The 13,587-nt window shown below is 41.2% G+C and overlaps 1 protein-coding gene across 2 annotated transcripts in view; it reads left to right on the top strand.

The window, feature by feature from the left end:
* klf8 (Kruppel like factor 8) overlaps positions 1-13,587 on the top strand; it is a 74,462-nt gene that overhangs the window by 25,276 nt on the left and 35,599 nt on the right. For both annotated transcript variants that reach the window (XM_042498781.2, XM_042498782.2), the window contains exon 2: positions 10,669-10,992. In XM_042498781.2, the coding sequence (XP_042354715.1) occupies positions 10,669-10,992 (324 nt within the window). The remainder of the gene's footprint in view (positions 1-10,668; positions 10,993-13,587) is intronic.

Here is a 13,587-nt window from a genome sequence, read left to right as displayed (position 1 = left end):
ATGTGATCCTGGTGATATCTACTCGAGTGGAAACTATCTCTGAAGGGGTTTTGAGTACAGTGCAGGGTGTTTATGTAGCCTTTTTTAAACAGAGATCAGCTATGAAGTCCCTTCATTACACTGCCGTTACTTTATTTATACAGAACCAAACAATTATGGAATAATGCTGCCCCACTGTGTGTGTGTGTGTGTGTGTGTGTGTGTGTGTGTATGGTTTTTTGATAGCAGGCCGGCATCTGGAGTAAAAGGTGTGATAGGCTTGACTGTGAGGCACAACACTGTTGGCCTCTAGTTTGACGCCTAACATACACCTCAGCAGTGATTTGTTTCTAAACTATAATAATGGCATAACATAGCGATAATAGTCATTTACCGTCTCAAGGCGAGTTTCAATTAACCCTCAAATTAGGCAAATCAAAACTGCAAGCATAAAATATGCCTAATGGAAACACATCAAGTTTTAAACTGTGGACCATCACTTCACAAAATACCTCAAACGTGGTCGCTTCCACGTATAAGAGGCTTGTCTTTTCATTATTGCTCGCACAACACGCCTACGTTGCCTTCGATTGGAAATAATGACGGCTAGTGCGGTGACTGCAATAGAAATAAACCTGCTAATGTTTTGAACACCCATCGCCATGCTTCCTGGAATGTTAATGCAGGAGAAGTGACATAACATCATTCAAAGGAAATGCAGTCATCTCGCCATTGTGTTGATGGATATTTTGAAAATAAGCCCTAAGTTTTGCACAAATCTGTAATGGAAACCAGCCTACTGTTATATGGTGGCCCAGCTTGCCCTTTGCTCAGAGAGTAAGGAGCTTCTGGACCTCATCATCTCCGCCATTTTGCAGACATTTTCAGCTGCTGTTCTTCTTCTTTGAGTTAGCTGCTTGCTGCTATTAGCCGCTTTTTAAAAATCCACATCTGAAACCCGTCCTGCTGCACAAAATGTTTTAGTGTATCTAGAGGTTCTTTCAGGTAACACTGAGTTTCTGCTGCCTCTGGTACAAATGCGATGGCAGCGGAGGATGATGGCAAAGGCAACGGCTTCTACTCTCTGTATTAAAAGAAGAAAATGTCCAAGAACGACTAAAAATCACAATGAGCCATATCAGTATATCATTTTTGTGCCATTTATGTGTGCTGAAAGCCAAAGACGCTGAAGCCCCGAGCCTTTCATCTGGAACTAATGAGATGCCATCTTGGAACATCACCACCAAGGTTTTAACACCCGCTGGAGCAGCAGATTAAACTTCTCCAAAACCACAGGACAGACTTGGGAACCCTTTTAATGCTCCCATTATTGGTCAATCTGTAACCAACCTGTAGCACCATGTCTTCGGCCCTTTATTTCCCTGGCTGCTGAAATGTGTCCTAATAATCTTGAAGACGCCATAAAATCTATAAAGATGCGTAAACTCCCACTGTGACTGAACCCGAGCTTTGACCGCTTTTGCAATCACTGCACTGACAAATTACTGTTTTATATCTGAATGCTATCGACAGCGTGTCGGGAGGATGTTAGACGCCGCTATGAACTGAGATTGAACCCACAGTGGTATGAGCAGGCGGCCATTATGGGGGGAAAAACCTTCCGCCTTACTTTTTATTTCGGTTATTTCTCTTCCTCTTCTCATGCTGATTAGACTCACAGTTACATCAAATGACAGTGAAGCCGCTGCTGCATAGTTAAATAACAATACTGTTAAAGGAAACTCGGAGTTGAACAGACAGAAACAGAAAAGTGGAGCCAAACGGAGCCAAGTTATCTTCATCTGCACTTCTGATGAAAAGGACTGAATGGTGTGTGTGTGTGCTTGTGTGCCTTCTTCAATGGGGTTTTTCGAAACTGCTTTGGGAAATTGCTGCGTGTGCATTCATGGGTGTGGGCATAACCAGACGTGAACGGTGTACGTGTACATGTGCATTTGTGTGTGTTTGTGGACCCTGTAGGGGCACGGACATAGTGCGGCTGACTGGGGCAATCCCCCTCCCCCCGCCCAAAATACACACACACACACACACACACACACGGCCGGGGGTGTTGGAGAGAGGCAGCAGTGACAGAGAGGAGAGCACTGACCCAGATAGTGTCTCTGTCCCACCCTCTCTCTCACACACACTGTAAAAAGTAGTCACAGCAAGTGTATTTTAGTTCTCAGTGAGTCTTTGTGTGATAGCGTATTTACAGCGCCTGTTTCTGCTTTTGAAATGTCAATCATACATTAACAGAGTCTAAGAGTATGTCTGTAGCAAGTTGGTTAAATTAAAAAAAAAAAATTAAAAAATAATAATTCTGTCAGGTTCAGTCCTGTGACACTTTTCTCACCGAAAAACAGAACAGACTTTTTAACGTTAAAATTGGGTTGATGATATTTTGCAATATCAAACGACGTTAGAATTTCACATTGTGAAGAAGTTGGATTTTGATAACCAACGAAATATCAGCATCATCTGTCGTTAGTATTTCATTTCAAATTGACATAGGATTTGGACGTTGTCTGGACATTGAAGTTTTGTTCACTGGACTTCATATTCAACCATACATCAACATCTAACAATGTTTGTGGCCAGCTGATCATTAGAAGACATTGCGTTTATAAAATAGCCTGATGATTTTGGTATTCGTAAGCTGCTGTGTAATGACTATTTAATACTTGTTTCATTGTCATTGAACTGAAAAACGTAAAAAAAAACACAGCACAGATGACAGAACCAAGGTTTAACGGGCTGAATAACTGGACTGTGTCTCTCTGTGCCTGCTGATCGATTATCATTCCCAAGAGGTGAAGGCAAGTGAGACATGAGGACTTTAAAAACCCACGTTGCAAGCAAAACAAATGTCACCAGATCTGTCTTCCAACAGGATGCAAAAATGATCTTAGCAACATCATTTCAGGCTAGATGATGATATGCAATTCTTTGTCATTTCATGTTCTTGATTTGGTAGAGATAGGCATTCGATTATGTGGATAATTTTTAAAACAAACAAACAAAAAACAGCAAAAAAAAAAAAAAAGGTCATCTACTTCTGAGAATGGAGGTGCTCCCTCTAAAGATTATCCTTCAAAACATCATTGTAAAGCAGAATCCGAATTTCTGTTGCTTCCTGCTGTCTGTGCAATCATGTAATTGTGTTTTTACATATCTGATCATATGATACACTGTTTATCAGAGTGTAAAAACTATATTAAAACACAAAACAAATCTTAACAGAGAGAGCCACCAGTGAGAGGAAGAGACGATCACGCAAGACTTGAGGTTTCGGTTAACCTTTATTTTTATTAGTGTGTTCCTCAGTCTGAACACAAAATGTTTGGGAAGCTGTCATTTTTTGCAGTAAGTTTACTCAGCACCTGTCCCACCAGGTCTCCATCATCTCTGTCTTTTTGGTACTGCCGTCTACTATTACTGTCACACATCAGAAAAATAATCAGAATACTTCTAAATGTTTCTGTTGGATTGCTTTGGTTAGCAGATGATACACTGGACGTGTAAGTTGTTTTAAATGATGTGGCGGCAGGATTTGAGTCCCAGACGAGGTCACAGAGAGCGAATGACAAACCCTCCTCAGAAACCTGACGAGACGTGACTCCTCTCTTTAGCTCCCTCAGCTCAGCAGTAACAGACTGGTTGTTCTGAGCGGGTGTGAATGTGTGGGACCGTATGAGGATGAAGCAGAGTGTTCAGTTCACGCTCCATCAGCCTTCACAGGTTAAAAATAGATTTTAAAAAATGTCGAGATTGGCCTGTTTGAAGCCCAGAGACAGATCCTCTAGTGGAGGGCTGCAGAACAACTCCACAACAACTCCAGCCACTGAGATTTGGCCTCATTAGCTGAAGTTTCCTTATGCGGATTTTTAGGCCTAATGGTTATTTTCACCACTGATTGATCTTGGCCTATTGATCAATACCAGTGTTTTCACCTTGGGAGTCTGTTTGTGTATTTGTGTGTCATCATGGTGGGATGTGGTTGTGGTAAAATGAGAACTACCATAACAGCAGTTTTGAGTATTTTACCAGGTGCTTATATGTCTGTGGACATATTTTGTCACCATTATAACATCACAACCATGCAAGAGAGGGACCACACTTTGCAGGTGTGTAGCTGAGATAAAAATAAAGGCCTAGTTTGAAGATGGACTTGGTTCAAGAATGGTACCAGAAGTAGGGGAAGAGCCATTTTCCACCCACTTTACGCCCCTGGCTGACATTCGTTGCGTTGCAGCTGAAGTAATCACAGAGCAAGAAGATCTCCAGTTTTGTCTTTGGATTCATCATTTAGTCTGTTCAATGTAAAAAAAAATGTCATCATAACCTTTCAAATCCTAAAGATGTTGGATTATTAATGCTATTAAAGAGAGAAAGCAGCAGCTTCTTTGTCGAAGGAGCTAGCAAATGTTTGTCCTTTCGCTGGACAAGGGACGACTACTGAATTTCTCAAAACTGTCTTAAATTAATTAATTCTCTGCAGGACAGATGTACAGGCTCAGTAGTCTGGGTAATAGTCCAAACTACTTTTGTTTAATACAGAAATAAGCCCGATAGTTAAGTATAGTAATCTGCCAGCACATCACTGGATATGTTTCCAAAAGTAGTGTGTGGAGCACGTGCTCCATGATGACTGCTGTCTAAAGTTTAGACAAAGCTACATGTGTGGGCTATCCTGAAGGTTTCTCCGAGCATGTTGATTATTATATGGAGTCATTTTATTTCTACGATCTGCTAAGTTTTATCATAGTGAACTGTACAGGAATTTAAGATGTATTTATTCTGCCAAGGCTAAATGAAAATAATTTCTGTATCCACCCAGTGATTTGAAGCTGCTCCAAAATTGAATGGGTTTTTACTCGAACCATGGTAGAGTAAGAACCCATGGTGGTCATGGTGAGCAATTTTTCTGCAGTTTTTTTCTGTAATCCTGCTGACAAACAGTCAAATAAACCAAGACAAAAACATGATGTTCTTGGCTTTGGCAATATAATGCCCACATTGTCCACCAGGGTTTTTTTTTTTTTTTTAGTTACTTCCAGATTGTTTAGTATGAAGACAAATCAATAAACACAATAACTAGCACAAGGACACTTCGTGCTTAAATAATAAAAAAAAAAGATTGGAACTAGATAGCCTGCCAAATACATCTACGACAAATTTGCAACTAATGTGGATGCATCTTTGCATTAATGTGCACAGATCTGTGCATCATTTAGAAACACTGGATCTTAGCTTGTTGTAGACTAGCTTTACTGTTCCTTGTTTACACACACGTTGTGACTTGTAAGCAAGTCAGTCACCATGACTGTTGGCACATTTATTGCTCATTTGATTATGTTATCCTTCAGCTGAATTGGGTCATAGAAAGGTTTGCTGTTTCCTCGACTCAGCTGTGACGCTGTGTCTGTGAAAAGCTCCTATCTCCTTCTGTCCGTCTTTTTCTCAGCCCTTCACATCCCTCTCTACCCCCACCCTGACTTCCTGTGGTGGGATCAGAGGCTGACAGGGTCACACCCACCCCACCCTTTTTTATTCCTGGAACTCCACAGTGGGACCCCTCCTCTGGGGGGGGCACACACACACATACTCATGTCTCTCCTCATTTACACATACACTCACACAACATGTACATATAGACTCAGTCTCTCACTCACTATCACTGCTTGTTAGTGCTGCTTTACACACACACACACACACACACACACACACACACACGCACGCTGGCCCCTTCACTGTTCTCCTTCCTCTTGACTGCCTTGTCTGCCAGCAGATGTGGATCAAGTCGGATTTGCAAAAGATTCTCAGTATTTGCTTCGTCCTGTTCGTAGTGGTAGAATGGGTGTGGTTTGTATGCTGAAGCACGGCTACAGAAAGTTCAGACGCCTTAAATTTTCAATTTAGCGTGTTTTTACTGTGATTTACTGCTTACGTGGCTCCGACTGAACTCCACCTAGCCGGAGCTCCAGATTAGGTCAAAACAAACGCAAAGGAATTATTTGTAAATCCAATTTGATCCAGGCCTGACTCAAGCACCAAACTCTTACAATCCAAAACCATTTGAGTTGATGTATTCTGGAGTACTAAAACACAGCAAAATATGCAAAAAGTGGCAAAATACCATTTTGCTACAATTGTTGCTTCATATGAACACTAATATTAAAGACTAAATCATGACAAAATCCTGCGGAAAAAATATTTTCCGAATGTCAAACACAAGAAAAGTGGCTGTTGAAAGTGGGTCTTTTCCTTGAAGCCTCTGCTGGAGTTCTGCCCTTCAGCTGTGCCGTCCGCAGCCTTCAGTTCCTCCAAGCAGACAAAAACAAATCCTCCCTTCTCAAGACTGTCTGACACTCACCTAAAAATGTCAACAATGGTGCTTTCACGACTAAAAGAGGGGCTTCCTATCATGTCTGGCTGTTGAGAGCCAGATCTAATTTACTAGGAAATTCTTTATTTGCAGAAATTCCCCCACAAACTTCTTGGATCTCGAGGTGAGAAAACAGTGAAGACAGAATGTGATTTGGCTCAATGAAGTGTGTTAATGTGACCAATAGCAGCCATGAATTGTTTACATTTCCTCTGGTGAATTTACACATTGATGTTACATTAGAGGAAGGTGGCTGATTTCATTCATGAGCGTTTGATTGAGGAGGGAGAGCCATTTTTATTCATGCTAGTTCCACAGAACTGAGTGGGCAGGTTTAACATGAAAAGCAGGGGAGAAGTGGCCAATTACACAGGAAAACAGATGATAATGAGTCCAGCACAGGAGAAGAGTTTGGTAACATCATGTTGTACCAAAGCACCTAAAAACCTAGCTGTAAACAGGATAAAGGACAAAAGACAATATGGGAGAAGTTCATGATGTTTGCTGGAACATATTTGTGGGAATTTGTGGTATAACATTTTTCACTCATGCTTTTAGAATTTGCATATTAATAAATTTGCAATGAGAAGGTTGCATAAGTTCCCGTTCCCTGCACTCTTACATTCTTTCATCATCTTAACTCTACACAGATGTCCCAAAACCCCGAAATGAGTTTGCATTTTAACACTCCTAGTTCCCTCCTCTCAAAGTCAAAGGGGGTTTTTAATGGGGTTTTTTGGTTAGATGCCTGAAATAAGGTCTGTGGTTAACACAAGCTTATTTTCACGATTTGTAATTTGTCATAAAATACGTATTCAAAGTCCCCACTTGTGGATTTCAAAGCTTTAAAGCATCTTAAAAGAGACTAACAATTGGCTAAGAACGTCATCACACTAACCACAGTTTCACAGCCTCAGTAGCTTAGCTTAGCACAATAGCTTTTGCATTTAGGATTCAAAAAAGAGAGATTTTCATTATCGTGCTAAACAGTAATCTTCTGCAATAATCCAAGATCCAGTGGAAAAATCCCATTGGCTTTTTGGGGAGGGGAACCAGGGTGACACTAACACTGAGGTGGCCTATAAACAAACAGTTTTACAACCAATCTTTCAGCTGCAGCATGTTGTGGTCCATTTCCTGCTTCTGTTGGTGTCAAAATCAGATCAAGTTCTTGAGTAAGTGTTGAATGTTGGGGCAAAATGGCAGCTGTGTGAAACCTGAAGTTGCCCTCAGTGTTCTAGCTGACTTGAAATGAAGCTCTTAAAATGAAAGCAGTGTCACATGGCCTGTTTTGGACATTGTTTTTACATTCTTTACAATAGAAACTTAAAATAAAGAATTTAAAAAAGTCAATCACAAGATACTCTGAAATGTGTCATGTTTGGAGTATTTCCGAGCATTGCTGTGTATGGGCCTGTTGGGGGGAAGGTGTGGCATCGAGCTGCCTTTACCTTTGTTTAGAGACACAGAGGGGGCTCTGTCCCATTACAATGGGACTAACTGAGAGACCAGCATGTGTCCTCTGTGTGTGGGAGGGGTGGTGCTTGCAGCCACACCCAGACTGATTGGCTGAAGCCACACCTCGCTGTGGAATCCACTGGAGCTGGGTCACATGTCGGCCTGCAACAGTCTCTGTCTGCAGCTAGAGGCTCAACAAAACCCACTAAACAAAAAACTGATAGAAAACACTCACTATTAGTGTAGGAAAGTCCAGTGATTAGGTCAATTTTTAGCCTGACCTGAATTTTTCTTCATTGCTTCTCTCAGCACTGGATTCAGGATAGGAGAGGAGTTTTGAAACATACAGTAAGTACATTTATTCTTGTACTATACTGAATACAGAACCTTGACCTTTATTGCTTGAAAACTTATTAAGCTATAACACACCTATACTGTCAAAACTTTAAGTAATACACTGGATGCTGTACTTTTATTTTCAGATAACTGCCTACTTTCAGTTGGATAATGTAAAAACTTGGTAATTAATTGGGAGTTACTTTGCTTTACTATTAAGTCAATATTTATTCATAGAGGCATGTGGGTATTCAACAACATTAATCTTTTCAGTAGATTTTGGACTGAACAGTGCATAGCATTATATTTCCCTTGTCAAGCAGTGGGATGTACAGCAGGGTCGCTTCTGCAGACAGGAAGTAGAGACTTGGCGCATTTGAGCGTGAGAAAGTCACTTAACTATCACTTCCTGTTTGCTCACGCAGGATGATATGGTCTATAGTATGCCAGATTGGTCAGTGTGATTGTCCTTTACTGTGCGCAGGTTTGACCACACCTTTATTATGAGACCTAGCAAGATATTTTGGCTTGTGTTTAGTCCTGTCAGGTTCACATTTTCGGGATGTAGACTGAAAGAACTGTAGCTCAAATGTGGACGTGCAGATCTGAAAAAGTTTGATTACTTTTAAAAACCACAACTCTAAAAAGTTCCACTTAAACGTCGATTGTAACCGCATTCTCATCAGCAACAGCTAAGAGCAAAGGGGAAGAAAACCTCGGAAGGGAAGTCATCTTTTTTACAACTTCCTTTAGTGTTGGTTCAGCAGTGTTCAAACTGTAGGTCACGACCCAACGGTGGGTCGCAGCAAGGAGCCAAGGGGGACACTGAAAGCTGGATCAGTCAAAATATCGGTTTTCATATCTCACAGTTTAAATTCATTGTCTTATTGCTTTTGTTTTGGGAAATGACAATATGATGAAAGTAATTATGCATCTTTAAAACCACTGGATTAATTGATTAATTTTGTGGTTGATTGACAAAAAAAAAATAGCATTTCAAACATCTGACACTTTAGAATAAAAAACATTTTTGTCAAAATTGAGTTATTCATATATTCTTATTATGTGACAACTTGTTAACATTATGTGAGGTGTTTCTTTTAAGTTATATGCAGTATTTGACTTTTAGAAAACAAATGTTTCATATAGCTTTGGACTTTGGAATGGGAGAAGAAGAATGGCAGCTCAGTATCGTAAAACTGATCAGATCACACATACAACCGTATAATTTGAAGGTGGTGAATCTGTGTAAGACATTTTCGTTCCCTGAAATGTTTGCTGTGATTCTGCTGCTGCTTTTTCACTCGTTATTCTCTGATTTTAATAATAATTATTTACATTTTAGACAGAGTTCTCATATGCTTGACTGTGTTTTGACAACATTTAACATTACAGAACTTTGGGTTCTTTTGTTAAGTGAAAAAAAAAATTGTAGATTAAAATAAGTACATTGCTGAAAGAACATTCAGAAAAACGTATATTGTTATCGGCACGGAAACCTATACATTTCAAAAGGTAAGCGGCGCTTCACCTCACTGAATGCTCAAGTCGAATTATGCTTGAATTCAGAGGAAACCTTTGTGATTTACATCTTGTTCACTCAACTATTAACAAGGTCTTCCACAGGAGTAATTCTAATTGTCACATCGAGTCGTAGGACGTGTAGATGTCTGAGAAAGGAAGTGGACATGGAGAGAAAATGGAGACAGAAAAGAAGTAGCAGTGTGTGTTGAGTCCCTCTGGCTTGGCACTCCCCACACCTCTCTCTCTCTCTTTCTGTGTGTGTGTGTTGCTCGGCTTCCAGAAAAGGGTGTGTCCGCCTGCCTGCCGCTGAAAGGGAGGGAGGGGTCAGTTCACGGCTACTCCTCCCTGCTCTCTCTCTCTGCCTCTGTTATTTCTCTTTCGCTCTCATTCCCTCACTGGCAGCCTCAGGATTAGGCCTTTGTCTCTCTGCCTCCTCTGTCTCTCTCTTTGCCTTTAATTTTCTATCTTTTTTTCTAAAACTGTGTGTGTGTGTGTGTGTGTTTACCTCCCTCTCCTGGCTGATTTTTTGTGAGGAGGGGTTTTTCTTTTCCACAGCTATTAGAGCAGAGGTAATGCTTGTAGCCACTCTTCTTTTCCTCCACACTCTATCACGCCATTTCCTGTCTTACTTCCTTTCTTACCTGTCTTCCTCCCCGTATCTGTTCACCTCCTTTTTCACATTTTGCTTCCTCTTCTCTTGCTTCCTTTCTCTCCCCCCGCCCCCTTTACTCCTCATTCCTTCTTCAGATCCTTTGGCCAGTCCCCTCCTTTCACCCTCTCCCCCTGGCCTGGAAGTTTTGGCCTTTTTTTTTTTTTTTTTTACATTGTTCTCCCCCTTCCTCCCCCTTGTTTTTCTCTTCCATCCCCCACTTTCATCCTCAACTACCCCCCTTATCACATCCTCCTGAGCCTTCTTCTTCTCCACCTCTACCTTCTTCTGTTTGTCATGGATCCCTCTCACCTTCTCCTCTTCTCCTCCTCAGTGCCAGTCGACTCCTAAGCAGAAGAAGAGTGCTGTCGGCGCCCAGAAGAAGCAGAGGAGCCCGGCCAAGCAGACCCAACAACCGCCGCCATCATCATCGCCACAACCGGTAGCCAGAGAGGAGGAGGAGAAGGAGAAGGAGGAGGAACCTGCGACCAGGCCTCGGCCGCCGCAGGAGGAAGAGGAGGAGGAAGCAGGGGAAGAGGAGCGAGAGGAAGTGGCGACACAGTCTGTGAAGAAGAAGGAGGAAGAGGAGGAGAAGGAGGGCGAGACAGTCATGCCCTCCATACAGATCAAACCAGAGCCAGAGGAGATGGAGTGCACGGTGAGGAGGGGGAGGCGGGGTGGATGGAGGTGATTGGTTGATTGATAATGAAGAGGATGGGTGAACAAGCAGAGTGATTGATGGACGGGTTGATGGAATCAGAGTCAGGTGGGTGTGGGAAGGTGCGGCCAACGCCGACTGGCTTTGCTCATGATCAGGCGTGTTTGGTTACGCAAAGTTCACACTGGATTAAAATCAGACTGAGGAGGATTTTGTTGTTTGTGCTTTTCTTGGCATTGGCAACATTTACAAATGAGTTAGTGATTAATTGAGTATTAATTTGTCAAACTTTACAAATCACGTCTCTTCATGTTTCAACTTTAGGGAGTCCAGGTTTTATCATCGCTGTCTCATTTATATCAGAGGCGCGGCCTCCAATTCACACCAGTTTTCAACTACAGTTCTCTTCAGATGAGGCCCAGGCAAACATAACTAATCTCGATCAGTTTTAAAGGAGAGTTCAAGTTGATTATAATCTGGGTCTTATAATTTTTTTCTGTAATAAAAACAGCTGGTTCACCAACTTAGTTGCTGAGATCTGGGCACATGGCAAGATCACTTAAGGCTGTGCGACAAGGCTGAAGAATATAGGCAATACAGAAATACTGCAGTTCCTCTAATGGCCACTTGAGGCTGTCTCCAAGAGCGAGTCAATCCTCATAGAACCCCATGTGAAAAAGTCCAAATTAACAGCAGAGAAAAAAGTTTACAGGCTGGTACTAAAACGGTTTTGGTTTCTATAGCTTATTTTCCCATTCATGATAACTATATAGTAAACTTATATATACGCCACCCCTAAACTCTGTCAGATATTGTCACATCTGGCTCAAAAAATCTAAGAAATCTAAGTGACAGCCAAACTGCCAAACTTGAGACTTCAAACAAAATTCCACAAGACAATTGGTGACATTATTGGTGTCGTCATGGTAGCTGTGTCCATTATTTTTAATACAGTCAATAAGTTAAACACAAGAATCAGGACTGGTCAGACTGTAAACAAGCCTCAGGTGTAGCGAGATGGATTTGGAAGCGAAATAGACATGACTAATGCATTTGTTATCCCAATTGTTTGTTTTAAACTTCCATCAAAGTTGAATTCCTGTGTCAGCTTTGACCCACCATGCTTGCTGTATTTTTGCACACACAGGCATTCTGTGTAAGGAGCGATTATAATCAACATTTTTTATTTCGCTTTTGCCTCTGAATGAAGTGGTGTAGATAAGTTGGCCGAAACTACATGCTTGTTTACAACCTATCTGATTGCCTGACTAAAACTACAAAATGACACTCAAGTTTTTATAAAAAACATAGCCTTAGAATTTAAAATCAAACACACAGAGCTGGGATAAACCCTGGTATGAATTTGGGTTTAGACTATAGACAGGCCATGTGATAACAAATACACATGGAACTGTCTCGGTGGCCATGTGCTGTTTCAGGTACCAGCGAGATGATGAAATATGATACAGCAAGTCCAGTTTGAGTAACAGATTAAAGCGTTTGAGGACTTAACAGATGCTTAAACTCTGTACAGCAGTTTATTATTCATGAGGAAGGATTTTACAACTCTGGAAGGTTAGCACTGCAGCAAAAGTTTTAGAATAATTGTTGTCATGATCACAAAGTAAACAGTAGATACATGGCATTCAAGTTACAAAAAATCTACTGAGGATGTGAACTTATAGTATTCAAAAAATAATGCTGGGTGACACTGCCTTGCATTGCAGCAAAAGTGTTTGAACCCCCACTGTGCAATGCAGAGGACCCATTCAAATGCATAAGGGGCTTTTTTTATGCAGTAATATCTGTCGAAAACTGCTCAACCCAGGGCTCCTTGTACCTATTTTTCCGCGAAAAAATAGTAGCACATGCTAGTGTTTTACATGTTTTACATTAAACATGGGTAAACCTGCTAAAAATAGGCTATAGACTGCTTTCCCATTGCCAGCAGAGCAGAGCGGTGCACATGGCTCTGCAGCAGACAAGTGTGACTTTCTCGGTGTGTGTTTTTTTTTTTTTGTGCGTGACGTTAAACTCCACGGACAGGCTGGAGATCGGGTAAACAGTAGCAGGCAGCAAGGATGGAAGTCTGTGAAAACTTCACTGTGGTTGCGTCTTTTTCTGTATCTTTTACTTATTCAGTCTTTCAAACATGGTGCAGACCAATTTGGATCGATGTTTTGGCACTGCTTAGGTGGAGATGGATGCTATTCAGTGGCAATGCGTCATTGCATCTCGTGAGTTCAGAGGCTAAAATTAGCACAACCAACCAGGTGTTGTGTTTCCATTAATGCTGAACATAGCCAAAGGCGATAAATACCCATAACTATTGCAGTCATGTGACCTGAGTGTGAATGCCAGTTTTACGCTTTCCCATTGTCTATAAAAGCCAGTTGTTTGAGAAGTGTTTTTATTGTGCATTTGAAAAGAGACTTTGGATACCTGAGGAAGGTCCATGACCGTATCATTGATATTAAACTCTGTGCTGACAATGTGGGATAATTGAGCTTTATGAAAGCATAAAACATTATTGTAGAATTACTCTCCACTCTTTTCAATATCAGAGATACTGATACACGATTGTAGAATACAAGT

Source organism: Plectropomus leopardus, chromosome 15 (assembly GCF_026936395.1).
Source record: "Plectropomus leopardus strain MGB_pleo_1.0 chromosome 15, ASM2693639v1, whole genome shotgun sequence".
NCBI lineage: Eukaryota > Metazoa > Chordata > Actinopteri > Perciformes > Serranidae > Plectropomus > Plectropomus leopardus.
This window is presented reverse-complemented; position numbering and strand designations above follow the sequence as displayed.